The sequence below is a fragment of the Carassius auratus genome, unplaced genomic scaffold, assembly GCF_003368295.1.
Source record: "Carassius auratus strain Wakin unplaced genomic scaffold, ASM336829v1 scaf_tig00216558, whole genome shotgun sequence".
Taxonomy (NCBI): Eukaryota; Metazoa; Chordata; class Actinopteri; order Cypriniformes; family Cyprinidae; genus Carassius; species Carassius auratus.
Window position 1 is genome coordinate 31,370 of NW_020528631.1, and position 17,997 is coordinate 49,366.

Consider the following 17,997-nt stretch of genomic DNA (forward strand, 5'->3'; position numbering starts at 1 on the left):
TGAAAAATAAGAGTGGTTGACCTCAGGTGAAAAAGAAAGCCATTTCATAAGGCTGAGCTAGTTGATGCATTTTAGTGAAATATATATATTTTTTTTTATGTATATTTTTAAATAATATGTACTAATAATATGTAAGAGCATTTGTGTGCCTTTTGTAGGTTTTGGTAGTTTAATGACACAGTTGATAACTTTAGCCTTCAGCTGATAGCTTTCAGTTTCTCACATTCCTCACTGAATGGAAACAAAATAATAAGTGGCAAAAATACCATTCCATTTTTTCCCCAAAGAAAAGCCTGAGGGAAAATCACTCAATTCTGTTAAAGTCTATTGAATGGTAGAGCAGAAGCCAGCAGCTGTTTAACACTATTGCGGTGTGCATGTGATCACGGTAAATGCTGTACGGCAGCATGCCTCACGCTGACAGGTGAATATTTGCTTAGCTGCTAAATGGATGTGGACAGCTATGGCGGTGTTAATGTGTTTTCCCTCCTAAAAAGTGTGATTTCTCTCTCTTCTTCTCTCTAACTGGTGTTGGTTTGTGGAGATGAAAGGCGGCTGGTGATAAAAGCTAAGAGGAGCGCTGCGGCAGTTTGTGTGTACACTGTAAAAAGTTTAACTATTATTTACTCAATTTTTTTGGTGAAACATTTTTACACTCAAAAAAATTGAGTAAATTTTAAAGCTGTGAAATCAATGAAATATACTGTTTAAATTGAGTAATTGTCAGTAAAAAAATTAAGTAAATCTGAGTAACTGAATTACTTTATATGAGAAATAAAATTAATTGGATATAATCAAAATTATAAAACACCACAACTGTAATTCTATGTAAAATAAACAAAAAATATTGAGTAGATATAATTGAAATATTGGATGAAATTTTACCAAAAAAAATGTGCTACGTTTACTACATGTAAAAGTGAATTTAACTTAATATTGGACTATAAATTATCAAAATGCTGCATTCACTTTTTTTTTTACACCATTTACCCTTTATAATTAATATAATAAAACCAAATAAAGAAAGAAACACATTTTTTATTGAAAATTTATTTGTCAATTAAACATAAGACAAAGTCTAAAATCAACCTTTGAAACATTGTATCCATTTTAATATTCCAGTAAATTGCAAAAATTAAAACTGTAAAGTAGCCATAAGGGAAATGATTAAACCTTATGAAACATTTCATCCATCTTAGTATTCAAGTAGATTACATGTAAAATACGATAGCCGTAAGAGAAATGACATCTTTGTTCCTGGTGCATACCAGCCATTTGCAGTCACACTCAACATTAAATAATAAAAAAATATAAAAGCAACACTTACATCAATATTAAAGGGATAATTCACCCAAAAAGATGATGTTGTCATAATGTACTCGCCCCCCCGGGTTGTCCCAAATCTGTACGAATTTCTTTCTTCTGTTGAACACAAAATATATTTTAATGAATGTTGGTTAACAGATAGTTGAAAGTTGCCATTGACTTCCATGATAGAAAAAAAAAAAAAAAAAAGTATACTATGCAAAGTCAATGGCAACCTTTAACTGCGTTAACCAACACTCTTTAATACTTGGCTGAATGTCACGTCACTTCACTTAAAATATCTTTTGTGTTCAACAGAAGAAAGAAACTCGTACAGGTTTGGGACAAATTGAGGGAGAGTAAATTATGACAACATCATCTTTTGGGGTGAACTATGTCTTCAACAGAATTAATCAGATAACAGAAACACTTCCATCAGGAATACCCATTCTGTGGGATGACCATGAACCACTACTATGCAAGAAGATAATTTTTTAACCTCTGAACATTAACAGAGTTTTGGAGGATCCAGCTCAAGAAACAGTTTTTGGAACAACTCAAGTGAGTACAGGGTCCTTCTCAAAATATTAGCATATTGTGATGAAGTTCATTATTTTCCGTAATGTAATGATAAAAATTTAACTTTCATATATTCTAGATTCATTGCACACCAACTGAAATATTTCAGGTCTTTTATTGTTTTAATACTGATGATTTTGGCATACAGCTCATGAAAACCCAAAATTCCTATCTCAAAAAATTAACATATCATGAAAAGGTTCTCTAAACGAGCTATTAACCTAATCATCTGAATCAACTAATTAACTCTAAACACCTGCAAAAGATTCCTGAGGCTTTTAAAAACTCCCAGCCTGGTTCATTACTCAAAACCGCAATCATGGGTAAGACTGCCGACCTGACTGCTGTCCAGAAGGCCATCGCTGACACCCTCAAGCGAGAGGGTAAGACACAGAAAGAAATTTCTGAACGAATAGGCTGTTCCCAGAGTGCTGTATCAAGGCACCTCAGTGGGAAGTCTGTGGGAAGGAAAAAGTGTGGCAAAAAACGCTTCACAACGAGAAGAGGTGTCCGGACCCCGAGGAAGATTGTGGACTGAGTCTGGAGTATAAACATCCAGAGCCACCGTGCACAGGCGTGTGCAGGAAATGGGCTACAGAGAAGCAGCACTGGACTGTTGATCAGTGGTCCAAAGTACTTTTTTCGGATGAAAGCTAATTTTGCATGTCATTTGGAAATCAAGGTGCCAGAGTCTGGAGGAAGACTGGGGAGAAGGAAATGCCAAAATGCCTGAAGTCCAGTATCAAGTACCCACAGTCAGTGAAGGTCTGGGGTGACATGTCAGCTGCTGGTGTTGGTCCACTGTGTTTTATCAAGGGCAGGGTCAATGCAGCTAGCTATCAGGAGATTTGGGAGCACTTCATGTTTCCATCTGTTGAAAAGCTTTATGGAGAAGAAGATTTTGCTTTTCAGCACGACCTGGCACCTGCTCACACTGGTAAATGGTTTACTGACCATGGTATTACTGTGCTCAATTGGCCTACCAACTCTCCTGACCTGAACCCCATAGAGAATCTGTGGGATATTGTGAAGAGAAAGTTAAGAGACGCAAGACAAAACACTCTGGATGAGCTTAAGGCCGCTATCGAAGCAGCGCCACAGGCTGATTGCCTCCATGCCACGCCGCATTGAAGCAGTCATTTCTGCAAAAGGATTCCCCACCAAGTATTGAGTGCATAACTGAACAATTATTTGAAGTTTGACTTTTTTGTATTAAAAACACTTTTCTTTTATTGGTCAGATGAAATAAGCTATTTTTTTTGAGATAGGAATTTATGGTTTTCATGAGCTGTACGCCAAAAGCATCAGTATTTAAACAATAAAAGACCTGAAATATTTCAGTTGGTGTGCAATGAATCTAAAACATATGAAAGTTTAATTTTTATCATTACATTATGGAAAATAATTAACTTTATCACAATATGCTAATTTTTGGAGAAGGACCTGTATTTGTGGGTCTTGGGATATCTCAAATCCAATGTGACTCCTGAAAGATGGCAGCAGGCTCTGCTGAGATTCCCAAGATTACGTCGCTGACTGCCCCATTATTGTTCCGAAGGATGTAGATTTTTATGACCTCCTCTGCCAACTCTGCTTGTACGAAGACGGGTAGATCAGCTGAACCCTACAGGCAAATTTTAAAGATAACTGGTTAGAGCTAACATTCAAAACTGAATGTTACAAGAAAGTGACAAATACACAAAACAAATAGCACCTGAAGAAGCAAACATTCTGTTGGACCATATGATAGGTAAAATCTCAAACAAAGTTTACTAGGGGGAGGAGTTGCAAAAATTAACAGCATTCTTCTTAACAAGAGGACAGGTTAATTTTCTACATAGGGACATTTATTTTTAACAATAAACCTAAAAGAAAAACGAAAAGAGACCAACTGCGAGCTTCTATGCTGTAAATCAATGCTATAGGCTTTTATTGAGGTCTGCATTATTTCAACCAATTTCTTTATAAACATGTTTAATATTTAAGTAAAATGACTAATGGTTTTGAAACAAAAAAGCTGGTTTAATTGCACTACTTGAAAAAAATATGCATTGCATTAACCCTCACACTCAACCCTCTAAATAATTCTGTGGCTTAGTAAATATTACAGTAATATTTAACTTTATTAACTTAATAAAATCTCTGAATATAGTTCACTTGATTATACAAAAGATGGCTTTCCTGTAGCTCAAACAGTAGAGCGTCGGCGCTAGCAAAAATTGATTAAATTGTAAATGTGTACCTTGAAATGCAATGTAAGTTACTTTGGATAAAAGTGTCTGCCAAATGCATAAATGTAAACATATTAACGGACTAAAAATACAACAGTTTATTTTATCTAAAATGTACAGTTATATTTTATTTTTTCCACTAAAACAATTTAGTATTAGACTAACAAATTGTTTATTTATAATACACATAATATATTTGTGAAATTTCTATCAATTTATTTAAGGATGGAAAATTAAACTGATCTGTTTCAGGGAACAAAAATATTACAAATAATTTCAAATCAAAATGAATATATTTAAACACACTCTTAAGAAATTTAGTAAGTTTACTCAATTAAAACAACGTACCTCTCCCCCAGCCTCCGCTGTCCTTCAATACCCACCAGGTCTGGATTTGTTACATTAAAAAGCTTACGGTTTTCAAACTTTTGACCGATATTGTATGTGATCTAGGTTTCAGTGCACTAGAATGATTTTACAATGGAGCAGGCCTTAAACTGTCCGACTCCCTACAGTGGGAGCTGATTAAAACGCACCAGTCTGTTATGTCCACGCCATTTTAAATACTTTTGCATGGAGTATTTGTAGTGGTGATTTAAGAGCTCATACTTGAGTTCGTGTAGTAATTATGATGTTTTACAACAACGTGACAGCTTTTTACAAGAAAGAATGTTGTCATTTGAAAGTTCATAAATGATGTGTTCCCTTTTGACAAGCCACTGACCCCAAAGGGGAACCTGTACAAAATCGTTTTCCATTGGGCATGTATAGTTATAGTTGCTGGACCACGGTACACTTATCGTTAGACTTTCAAATGGCGGTTGAAATAAACGGTGATCCAAATAGTACGAACGTTAACCCACTCCAAAAAAAAAAAAAAAAAAAAAAAAAAAACTAACATACATATGGCTGCCCCACTAACTAACTTCGAAAACTACACTGTTATGTACACGTACACACGGTCAATGTTTAATCAACTTTTGAAAACATTTTTGCAAATATACATAGTTATAAAAGGACTACGGACTACGTTACTTACAGGAAATTTGAGTAATGCTGTTCACGTCGTTGCTGAGAAAAGCAGTCCTTCAGTGACAGGTGCCTCTTGTTTGAGCCGCGAAACTTGTTAAACTTCTTAAGATAACGCAAAATACAAACACAATTGTTAGGAAATCCTTAATAATTAACTTCTGAATTAAACATTACAAACATAATTAGTATTAGCTGGCTAAATTATAACGTACCACGATATGAGAGGAGTGCGGGTCTTGCCGTTGCTGAGGAAAGCCGTCCTTCAGGTGACTTCGATTAAGCTACGAAACTTGTTGAATATGACGTAAAATACAAAGACAATTGTTAGAAAATGCTTAATAATTATTAACTTTTTAATAAAGTGTTACAAACGTAAGTAGGATTAGCTGACTAACGTTACTTACCAGGAGCTGTGAGGTGTATAGCTAGTCGACGTCGCTGCTGAGAAAAGCAGATTTTTTTTTTCCTGCGGAGCTGCACACGTGATCACTTTAGCCGCGAAATTTACTCAATTTATTTAAACTGTCATTTATTAAGCTGGAACTTTATTTAGGAAAATTGGTTGGGAATACTTAATAATTTTAGTTTCTAAAACAGATCAGTACAAGTAAATAATTATCAAATATTTCTATTAGAATTCACCAGAAATATTGAAGGTATATAAAAAATATAATTAGTTAGTTAAATACTTATTTATTTTCATTACATAAACTTAAATAATATATGTAAATTTTAGAGAAATTATTTGTTGGATTTTTAATTATTCTTTTTAATCTGACCCACTCAAAATATCACTTAAATGATTTCAAAAGATTTTATTAAGTTAATATAGCTCTTTATTTTTGTGAAATTTACTAAGCCACTGAATTATTTTTTACAGTGTATGCGGCTCCTGTCATCACTTCCCCTGTGTCGCCCCTCCTCTCTGAGGGGTGAGGGGAGACTAAAGACCCGACTGTTTACACACACACAAAACACTCTTGTTTGCCTTTTCATGTTGTTTTTGATTTGTGCAGGACTTCTGTTGGCTAATATTTGCCCTTTATTTGGGTGGGATTTGTTTAGGTGGAGTAGTTTTACAGAAGCCTGGTTTAGCTGGTCTCATGCAGCGTCTCAACGGGGCAGTAAATGGACACACAGACTGGCATGGTGGTTGTTCTTTTCTCACCATGGCCTTTGGCATCATTAGCCTCACCACAGGTTTATCTGTAAGCTTGCAGTAATCACCAATCAGCTGAATGTATTCCAAAGTCACATCCTTTTATGGCTTATTTAGAGATTGATGCTAAAAAAAGGGTCTTTTTTTAGTGAATCAAACATACTACATACGCTTGCTTTATGTATTTATGTGTGTATGTAGTATTTATTTATCTCTGTTTTATTGGTACAACAATCTGTAGTAAAGAGGTGAAATAACTAATAAGGGGGAAATCTATACATATGAAATACATCAAAACATTTGTTAAAAATTGACCAATTTATTATTACAGTAAATTATAAAGAAGAAATTAAGCAGTTTCATTGTGTATTTATTGTGATATATGCATTGTTACCCCAGTAGGTGGTGACATGTGACTCTTTTGAGTGAGTCATTGAATCATTCATTCAATCATTTCATGCAAAAGCACTGATTCATTTACGAATGAAATAAGTCTTGATCACTGACTTGATCATTCCAAAACACTGATACAAATAGCAATCATGTATTGATGTGGGTTTGACTTTAACGATTTCTATTGCAAACCAAAACTACAAAATGTAAATATTAATATTGCAAGTTTAAAGTGGAAGTTAATCAATATAAATGTATTGTTTATTGAACTGTATAGTATAAAAGCAGTATCTTTCTCACAATCGTGCTGTTTTTCCGGATATTGTGAGATGTCAATGCATTGAAATCTATTATAGATTGTTAATTGGTTGTTTTTTGTTTTTGTTTTTTTTGTTATCAAATGCTGTTCTGTTAAGGCGATATAACAACTTGGACTACTAATATTACTAAGTCTCACCTTCGCTCTCCACAGCACTATTTTTGCAAGACCATTAGTCACCGTGTCATCATCGTCTTGACAAAGTGTGAAAGCAAATAGAGTGTATATTCACACAGGAGCTCAGGAGGGAGCCAGGATGCATCAAATAAACATCAAGCATGGTCATCACACAGAATAGCACTGATTCTCATTGCTCAAGCATGTTCACTTACCCTGCAACCATGAGAAAATAAGCAGGGGTGTTGCTGAGAGTGAGAAGGAGGAGTTGAGCACACGTGTGTTTATATGACGGCTAAGCAGCGTTGCTGAGGTGAAGTCTGCCTTGAGGAAGACAAGGAGGAGGAACGACTGCATATGTGTGTGTGTTTGTTTAGGCGGACTCTCTCAGTGTGTAAACGTGCAGTCAGAAAAGATTTGGCAGACGGTCGGCCGGTGGTTGCTGTGAGGCCTGGTGGTGAGCAGTCCTGCCCGGCAGGGGTTAACTTCGCATGGCTGCACCGCAGCCTCTTTCTGTCAGCCTGTGCTACACGCTGCTCCAATGCTTATTTCTTCTGAAAAGCCACTGCAGGTTTCACAAGACCTCAGCCATCAGTTACCTTCTACTGGTGTAACCTTCACAGATCCACATACTTAGCCTTTCCTCCCCATCTAGCACAAAGAGCATCAGTTTACTGAGAGATAGAGAGTAGAAGAGAGATTGTGTCTGTGGCAAAGCCCCTTCAGTCCTGTTGGAGAGAGAGGGAGTCTGAGCTCTGAAGCTGGTCTCTGGGCTAAAAGAGTTAAATTGAGAGGACGTTACTGGAGATTGAATGCTGGATCAGATAATCCTCATGTGTCATCAGGATGGGGCAGTCTACTCTGTGTCTGTCAAATAAAAGAGGCTAGTAACATTTACTACCATGGCTAGTCAATAAATACATGGCATGTAAATAAATGCTTTTTAAGTAAAAAAAAGAAAGAAACAGAAAGAAGATAAGAAGATATAAAAAGTGACTGAAATAAATACATGGCATGTGTATGTTCAAGGATGTAATAATAAATATTGCCAAGTATTTTATAAATATATAAAAAATGTGCACATTTGCCACAGCTGAAATGACAGCAAGACGCTTTAATTTGGCTCTTTGGATCCTTTCTCACGCAGCAAAGCAACCAAAGGTGAACTGTAATCACGGTCGCCACCAAGCTCTTTTGTGAAATGAAATAACAGATGAAAAGAAGGGGAAAAAATGCATCTTTAAAGTTTGCCCTCACGTAAATGCCAATAGAGAACCTTTTCCATCATCAGCAGTAAATTCACATTGATGGCTCTTTTCTTTTCTGTATTGATCCAGCCATGAGACCGTAGATTCGTATCTGTTAATTAATGCGTCCTGAAACAGCATTTGTATTAATCAGGGAGATAAGAAAAATTGGATGCCTGCACTGGCATGACAACCGTAAAAGCGCAAGCCCCTGATAAAATCACTGATGGACCTCAATAAAGAGGGAAAAAAAGTTCTTCCTTCCACTCAATAAACTAATCATCGGGCTTTTAATTATTCTGCGGAGAGATGTGTGGAGATTGGGGAATGTGTATATCTAATTATTTACTAACAGCAGTGGCTGAGAGGGAGGGCTGGGAGTGGCACAGGGGGAGCTCTAGGCGATGGGCTCTGTCCATCTGCCACTCCACTCCACATCCCTCGTCCCACCCCCACCCCTCTACCTTTATTTTGTCTCTCTATTTGTCCCTCGTGCTCTCATTCTCTTTGTCCCTCTGTGTGTCTCTCGATCTGTTTTGATACATAATGTCTTTAGTCTTCCATCATTCGACTCCTGTATTCTTTGTTTCTTTTCATGATAAATTCCATTGCTGATAACCTTTTAAATGTTTCTGTGCCACTAATGTCACCAACCGGAAGTGCAAAAATAATAATATTGGTGTCCTCTATTGGTTGGCCAAACAGACTCCAAACTTTCACCATTTATTCAGTCAGTGTTGATGTGTCAGAGCAAAAGCGCCATGGTATTAATCATTTGAATTTAAGATATTCTACCAGTGGCTTACTTATAGTTTTCTGTACATAATTGCATTGAGATTAAAGAAAATATTGAAACATGAAAAAGCATTTAAATATTCTTATATACTTTCTCTATACCACATTATTCATAGGCTAAAATATGCTTATGATTTGTTATTTTTATTTATCTGATTCACATATATTCAGAGTCATTGTATTTTTTTTTTTCAAAATTCTCAGCCATATTAAAGGATACTTCTGAGGAGGCCAAGAGAGTGTGATCTTATTTGTAGTCCACGCCACCTTTCATTGAGGCCAGTGTCTTTGTAAGAATGCAGCAGTCTTACATTGGACCCCCTTAAGAAATTCTTGGCTTAATCCCTTTTGATGATTTTATTAAGTAGTAGAGGATGGCCCTGCCAACTGGCATTGAGCACTCTAGTACCAGCAGGCCAGGGGAGGCACCAACTGCTCACCAGCTCTTAGTTTGACTCTAATGAGATCAGAGATGTTAACAGTTTGGGATAATAAATTAGCAGTTGGTATAAACAACAGCCCGAAACCTATACCTAATGAGCTCCTTGCCATTAGTGATTAACTCACAGAAAGAGATTTCAAAAAAGAGAAGGAGAAAAATGAGTGAAATTGTTTGCTTCCTCTGGAGCCATCTCTCCACAACAGATGTTGGTGAGCATTTCTTTCCTCATGTTCACCCACCACCCAGATTAACCCCCTCGCTGTGGCGAAGAGAGACGCTTCATCTGTTCTTGGAAGAGCAGAGCGAGTGAGATCCACAAAAAAAATCCAAAACCAACAGGTGTTGTTGTGACTGTCCCTCACCTTCAGAGCTGACTGACAGCTCTCAAGCATTTATGCAGTATATTAAGATTTTATTTGTTAATTGTTTGGTCTTTACAGCCTATGTTAGATCTGCTTTGGTTTTGGAAAAAGTATTTGCATGATTAGCTTTTATTTTAACACCCTTGTGTTTTATGTGTCCCAATGATGTGTGTTAAAAAATAACATTTGTTTTAGAATATTTATTTATTTAGTGTGTTTCTTTATTTTTATTATTATTATTGTTGTTGTTTATTTCAATAGTGTTCATCTGACCCAGTCCAAAGCCAGTACATAGAAGTTATTAAAGCTTTAACCCTCAATTTGAGATCCCTCAACAGTATTGCATTTTTTTTTAAAACAAAACAAAAAACTAAAGCCACGTTCACACCAAGAATGATAACTATAAAGATAACTATAAAGATAACGATATTAGCGTCCACACCAGTGAACGATATTGTTTGTGTATTCTAAGCGGACATGCCTCTGCTGCTTTAAATTCTCGAGCTCATTACAGCAGGATTGACTCTGATTGGTTGGCAATGTTTTTATCATTCATCAGAAAAAAAAAAATCGTTCTGAAAGTGATTCCAACGATATCGTTTCTCTTTGCCTTTATCGTTATAGTTGTGGTGTGGACTCCGCTATTCTTTAATATTGAGAACGATTTTTAGAACTATATCTTTATCGTTATCTTTATAGTTATCGTGCTTGGTGTGAACGGGCCTTTATTCTTATAGTTGAAGTCTAATAGTGTTAGCAAACATCTAGAAGTATCACCCTGATACATCAGTATTTAGTATTATTCTTTCACCTCAAACTGAACATGAGGGTTGACCGCCTTGTATTATAGACAGACCAAGGACAAGTGATAGTCAGTTTCAAGTGGCATTCATGAACATGAACTTCACTTTCCTTCACTTCAAGCAAAAAATGGGGAAATGAGGAAAAACATGTTATGTGCAGAGTGGGGGAGGAGTAAGAAGAAGGAGTTTGAGGCAAGCAATTAGTCTTTCAGTTGGTGTGATGGGAAGAATTGATCCATGCTGCATGTTGAGGGAGATAAGGAGTGCCCTCCCTCAGGATGCCCCCTGGCCTGCAGCGTAGCAGGAGATGAGAGCCAAGGCTCGTGCTAGGTGCCTCAGCTCGCTCCCACTGGAGTTTTCTTCTGTATTACATCTCCAGAATGTCAACTCTTTCCACTAACAACCGGAAACTTCTGACAACCACCTGAGCTTTTGTATCATTTACCTCTGTTGAATGTTGTATCTGAACATTGGTTGTTGAGTTGAACAAAGCTCTTTCTCTCGCTTTTTCTCAGGGTTTTCCACACTTTCGCTGGCGGACCAGATGAGTCTTCTGCAAAGCGCGTGGATGGAGATCCTGATCCTGCGTGTAGTCTACCGCTCGCTGTCTATTGAGGACAAGTTGGTCTACGCTGAAGACTACATCATGGATGAGGACCAGTCCAAGCTGGCTGGCCTGCTAGACCTGAACAACGCCATTCTTCAGCTGGTGAAGAAGTACAAGAGCATGAAGCTGGAGAAGGAGGAGTTTGTCACTCTTAAAGCTATAGCCCTGGCTAACTCAGGTGAAATTAACAGACACTAATGATTTCAGTCAGTGCAGACGCCATATTTGATTTGATGTATTCAATATGTGATGCAGTAATGGATTGTTCAGGCAAAACAAAACATTGAATACACAATATTCAACACATTTACATTGGACAAAAATTAATAGATAAATAAATATTTGTCCAGATTAATTAATGCAGGGGTGCCAATCCTGCTCCTGGAAGGCCACTGTCCTGCAGAGTTTTTCTCCAATCCCAATTAAACACACCTGCACCTTAGGTCTTAATAGACATACTAAAAACTTGCAGGCAGGTTTGTTGAGGCAAGTTGGAGCTAAACTCTGGAGGACAGTGGCCCTCCAGGATGGAGTTTGGACACCCCTGGCACACCTGTCTTCAAAAATAAGTTATATAATGCAATTTATAAATATGATGATTTTGTATGAAGAGCATGTTTTTTATTTCTAAAATAAAAGAAATTTTGAAATTTAGTAGTCTGACAAAATCTTGTATTGTTAATTATTAGAAGAATAAAAAAGTGTTTTGTTGCAACTTTCCAAAACCTAATAATAGTTGTTAATGAATAATAAATCCTATTTGTAACTAACTAACTAAATGTATTTAAAACATATTTTAAGAAACTTATAAAAAAATAAAAATAATAATGATTCATGTAATGAATTTGTAAAGAAAATCTAAGAGTTTTTACTAAATGCTTTTAGAGTCAATGGTATAAAAACATATCAAGCCATTATTCATACAGATTTTTTATTTTTTTAAGAATTATGATTTTTTTTTTTTTTTTATCATTGATACACTTACATGTCATTGACCAATTTCTATCTGTCATAACCTTGTTTTCTTTAGCATCAACTTAAATAAGATGTTTGCTCTGATTAAACTCTTTATACTTTACATCGTCCAAAATGTCATTAACAAATGATCATTTACAGCAGTCGTATGTCAAATTAAATAAAGATGCTGCATTTAGCTTGAAGTGCACTTGAAGGCTATTGGATTTTCTGTCAACAGCTCAGTTAAAAAGCATATTTGTTTATTCATCATCCCTCTTAATAGGGTTGGCTTTTTTTAATGTATCAGCATGGAAAAAGATAAACTCCCTGCTTTTGATTTCATCTCCTCCTATGGGAATCTTAACAACAGATGTAGTGGTATAGTTATGCAGGTACAGTTCAACTGATATCTCAATATCTCTGTTGTTGTTTTTTTTTTTTTTTCTCTTATGTTTTCTCTTCCTCTATTCACGTGCACACACAACAAAACACTGAACAATGTTCCCACCCCTCCCTGCCCCTTTTGAAATCCTTCAAAAGCACGTCTGTGGCCCTCTCCAAATTAGCATAAGACTCTGCTCAGATGCCTTTTAAGTAAGGAGCCCATCAGTATGCACCTGCATGTCAATAACAGGCTCTGATGTTGTCAGCCATCCACAATCGCACCATGGCCCTCTGGCTCTCTTTGTGTTGACCCCATCTTTGAACTTTATCTTGGTTGCTGGCCAGTAGTTTTCCCTTTAATTACAAGAAGGAAACTGTCAATAAAATCTGTTAAATGGGACGCAATGAGCAGCTTGAATGGGAGGGCGGCTATTTGTTCAAATTCTCCAGCGCTCACGGTATTGACAGTTTGTTTTCTGGGGCCATGTGTGACGATCAATCTCTGGCTGGGCCTGGCCATGCTGAAAAATGAAAAAGCAGATTGCTCTTGCTCGCTTGCGGATGACGGCTCGCTAGTTTGGCCCCGGCACGCAGACACCAGGGGCCGTTCTGCCCAAAGTGCAGCCCTGAGAGAGCAAATGAGTGCGTGACTCTTTTGAGAAATTATTTTTTTAATTGATTCGATGATTAGCAGTTTGGTTTGTTGACGTGTACGTCAACGTCCCAAAAGCAGGTAAAAGTGATCAATGTGTTGTAGTGCTCATACCCATGTCATTTTCTGTCAACGTTTAAACCTTTACTGAAGCATATGCAATTAAACTTCCTGAAACAGTTTTCACTCTGCTAGTAATTTTTACAATTAATAACAAAGAATCAGCAAGTAACACACTGACTCAAACTTGAAGTAGAAAAACTGAGGTGGGATTTTCTTTCAAAACACTACAAAATGTAAAAAAATAATAATAATAATAACTGTGCATCCTGATGCGTAGGCTAATTTCTAGTCCTGACTTTTTCTCTCCTTTTCGCGTGTTTATTCTCCGTATTTCTCTCTGTGGCTTTTCTCCGTACTCTTTTCTCAGGACAGACATGCCTCATGAGTTGAGACATTTTGTCGCTTCTTTTTTTGGAGGAGAGCAGAATGTTTCAGACAGCTGCTATAAAATGATACACTCCACCATTTTCTAAAGCCCCAAGTTGCTGGGTATTTCCGCTCAGAGCTGATATATTTCACAGTCCTTCAATAGACACAATATTGTTTAAGCAATCGATGTCAGAGTGCCATTTTTTATCCTATTTATTTGAAAGCTTTATGTTGCAGTTGATTCAACTACAGTTGCAGTTGAAGTAAATAAAGCAATTCCAGTGTCATTCTGGAAAATCTTTTTTATAGTAAATGTTGCAGCACACTTTTAAGGCACAAGTCGCGTGCAGCAAATGTGTGTTTTCCAGAACGCCTCCAGCAGTGATGGTGAGATTGATAGAACGGCTTGTGTAGAAAAGTGCAGGTAAGCACTTTCCTCCAAGGGATTTCTGTCAGATCACAGGTCACTTTTCAAATGGCCAAATAATGAGACCTTCAGTGTCTGAATTCTAGATGGGCTACAGACACTGAAGGGTTAGGATGTGGAACCGTAGCCTAAAGCGGGCTGACGTTTGCCCCACTGGCCAGCCCAAAGGACAGATAGTGCTTTCTACTTAAAGAGGAACCTCATAGGGTCTCGCTTTTATCAATACTTGACCGTACAATTATTATTTAACGTGTATGTATCAATCGATGTGATGCAATGCATTGATTGTGACATCTTTGCCAAAAGCCAGCGTGCTTTTGGACATTTTATCCGGAGGGAACAGGATCAGTGACACGCCACAGTAGAAAACCATCAATAGCGTTGGTGGAGTCTTGTCTATAAAGAGCAAGTCAGACAAAGCACGTTCTTTATCATTATGATGTGATAAAACCATCAGAGCACACTTGCAATAGCATCCAAGGCTTGGATTAGCTGGAAAAGTGCAACTATATTAGCCACTGGAGCAGGACACAGCAAAGATAGTAGCTGCCTGAGACTAATTGTGCTCTCAGAGGCATGTCCGTCTCGGTGAAGGGGCATGAATGCTGTACTAACGAGCGCAAATGCAAATGCAGCCTGTTTGACATTTCTGGCAGACAATGCCAGTCAGTCTGAGGTATTGTTTCCTGACTCGAGCCGCTGTTCCTCTCGCTTAGACAAGTGCCGTATCAGCTCTCCTCCAAACACTGTTTCTGTCGCCCGTGCCATTCATCAGTCCCATAGAGAGGCTTGTAAACATGTGGCAAGGACGGCCTCAGCGTTTAACACTCAAGTGTGCCTTTAATAACTGGAGAATGAGCTTAGGCCTGGCAAAAAAAAAAAAAAAAAAAAAAATTGAGTCACATTCTCTTAATCCCTTTCCTTTTGCCAGGAAAGTGAAAAAGACATGTCCTGTACAGAACTAGCATCTGGGAGTGTCATGCATATTTAAACTGAAGGGGGCCCCCTTTGATTTTTGAGCAAAGTTGATTTTGAATTCAACTTGCATACAATATGTGTGTAATTTTGTCTTCTGACAGTCCTATATGATTTTATTTGTAAAAAAAATTACATAATATATTACATGTGTATATAATTTATTGTATATATATTTTTTACATATATTATTTGTATTACATGTTTTGTATGTTTAATATATTTCATTAAAACTGCAGTTTAAAATGCTTAGTAGTTTTTGTTTAATGTTTGATTCAGCAAGCACGCATTAAACTGGTCAAAAGTAACCGCAAAGATGTGTAATGTTACAAAACCTTATCATGAAAAAATATATATCATGGTTTCCACAAAAATATTAAACAGAACACTTGTTTCTAAAATTAATGTTCAGAAATGTTTCCGGAGCTTGGGCCAGCATATTAAAATACATTTTGAAGACTGCAGTAATGTAGATTTATTTATTTTTTTATATAATTTATTCACAATTTTACCAATTTTTTTAAATTAATTAAATGCGGCATTGTTGACCATAAGAAACTTCTTTCAAAAACCCTTACATTTAAAATCAAGCAATAAATGAAATCAGTATCACTAGAGTAGCATGCCTTTATATAAATAAAAAAATTAGTAGTTACAAAACATAACTGTTTTTTCCCCTTTGGTCTTGTCTTACTGAGAAAAATATTGACACAGCATATTTTGTTTTATACTGAATTTGTGTTTGAGTTATTTCTAAAGTCACTAATCATTGTTCTGTATTTTTTCCAGATTCCATGCATATAGAGGACGTGGAAGCAGTGCAGAAGCTCCAGGATGTGTTGCATGAGGCCCTGCAGGACTACGAGGCGGGCCAGCACGTGGAGGACCCGCGCCGGGCCGGCAAGCTGCTCATGACCCTACCGCTGCTCCGGCAAACGTCCACCAAGGCAGTGCAGCACTTCTACAGCATCAAACAGGACGGCAAAGTGCCCATGCACAAACTGTTTCTGGAGCTGCTGGAGGCCAAGGTCTAACTCTGTGCCCAGTCCCACGTTATACCAACAGAGAGCTGTAGGGTGTACGTCACTGCCTGCACCCCTTCACCAGGCAGACACTGACTAACTCTCTGCCGCTGTTCGTGAAACCTTTGTCTATAAACATTAACAAATAATAACTAAAAACATAACCGTAATGGTACTTCTAATTACTGACAATGAGACATAAATATAAGATGAATTTAGAATGGGATTATTGAGAAAAGTATGAAGTGGAAAAAATGACTGCTTTCATCATTCAGCAGCGGGACTTGAAACCAGCCGTCGACTTGTTCTTCTCGAAAATCTGATGCTGAGTTTGTTTTTTTGTGCTATTGAGACATTTTGTTGATTTTCAAAAGATACGTTTTGGAGCCGAAAAAGACCAGCCCTGCCAAAGGAAGGAGGTCCACCCGGTGGACACCAGCGAGCGAAACTTTCCCCGAACTGTACCGTCCAGCTCCCACGTTGCTGAAGGAATCTAGGAATCGCCCCTCTTGTACCATAAGAGTGTGACTGTCTATAATACGTTAGAGGTCCTCGGAGCAGTTTAACAACACGATAGCCAAACGGAGATTTTCACGTCTTTGAAGAAGCTGCTCCTCACCATTACGGAACCATGTGGATTGATCATGTGTGTGTGTCACTCCCTTGTCGTTTTCTTTCAAGTCTTCCAAACACATCTAGCCTCTTTTACAGATATCATTTCAGTCTTTTCAGGAAAAAGCCGAAGCTTTAGTCTATCATGCAATACCGAGCAAAGAGGAATCACAGTGGTCAAAGAACAGACTCATTTATTTATTGACTTGATTTTATTATATTTTATTCGAGTGTATTTTTACTGTACTGAAGGATGTAAATATATGATATGGTCATCAAACACAATGTTTCTTCATATAATGTTAATAATTGATTGTTATGTTTTTCTACCGACCACCGTGTTGCGCGATTTATAACCATGAAGACAAAAACCTGTTATCTTCTCTAAGCAATAGATGTTTAAAAAGTGGAGGTGTAAATGTATGCAAATTTGTTTGCATTTTTTTTCTTTTTCTTCTTTTTTTCTTAGTGCCGCACTTACTTGGAAAATTGTCTTTTTCCAGAAGCTTTTGCTTTTCTGTCTGTGCTTGTCATAAGATGATAGATTACAAACATAATATGGCCAGAAGGACTATAAATATTATCTCAAGCCAATTATATATGTAAAACTTCAGCCTCGAAATTCTATTGACATTCTTTAATTCTAAAGCAGTATTTGAACTTTAAGAAAAATAGCACTTAGGAAGACATAGAAGCATCGTAAGCTTAGTTTCACAATGGTCCTGATTTTTATGAGAGAGATCATACACATGATATAATCTTCTTCCAAATGACATTTTTAGCAGAGGCTCAAGTATCAAAGCAAGCGATCCACAGCCTTCATCAGAAATATGTCCCTATTAGTATGGGGTATTTTCTGAATATTCTTAAGCATTTTATATTGTAAATTTACAGATTATAAACTGACACAAAAGACATTTTATTGGAACAGAGCAAAGGGGGGAAAAAAAGAATGAAAAATTAGGAAAAAGATGTAGTTCAGCTTATTGGTGTTTCATGCCTGCTGTGTTTTTTTCCTGAAACATCTCTGTTCTTTTTTTTTTTCTGTCACATGCAAAAGATGTAGTGTCTTGGTCTCACTGTTCAGTATGCGTTGATATTCTTTCTGTTTTTTCTTTTGTCATTTTGGTTCATTTTTCTTTTTA

At 37.0% G+C, this 17,997-nt stretch overlaps 1 protein-coding gene across 1 annotated transcript in view; it reads left to right on the forward strand.

The window, feature by feature from the left end:
• Positions 1-17,323, forward strand: part of LOC113098418 (estrogen-related receptor gamma-like) — a 32,150-nt gene extending 14,827 nt beyond the window's left edge. The window contains exons 4-5 of the mRNA XM_026263475.1: positions 11,300-11,569; positions 16,008-17,323. Of these exons, the coding sequence (XP_026119260.1) occupies positions 11,300-11,569; positions 16,008-16,252 (515 nt within the window). The 3' untranslated portion in view covers positions 16,253-17,323. The remainder of the gene's footprint in view (positions 1-11,299; positions 11,570-16,007) is intronic.
• Positions 17,324-17,997: the final 674 nt, after the last annotated feature.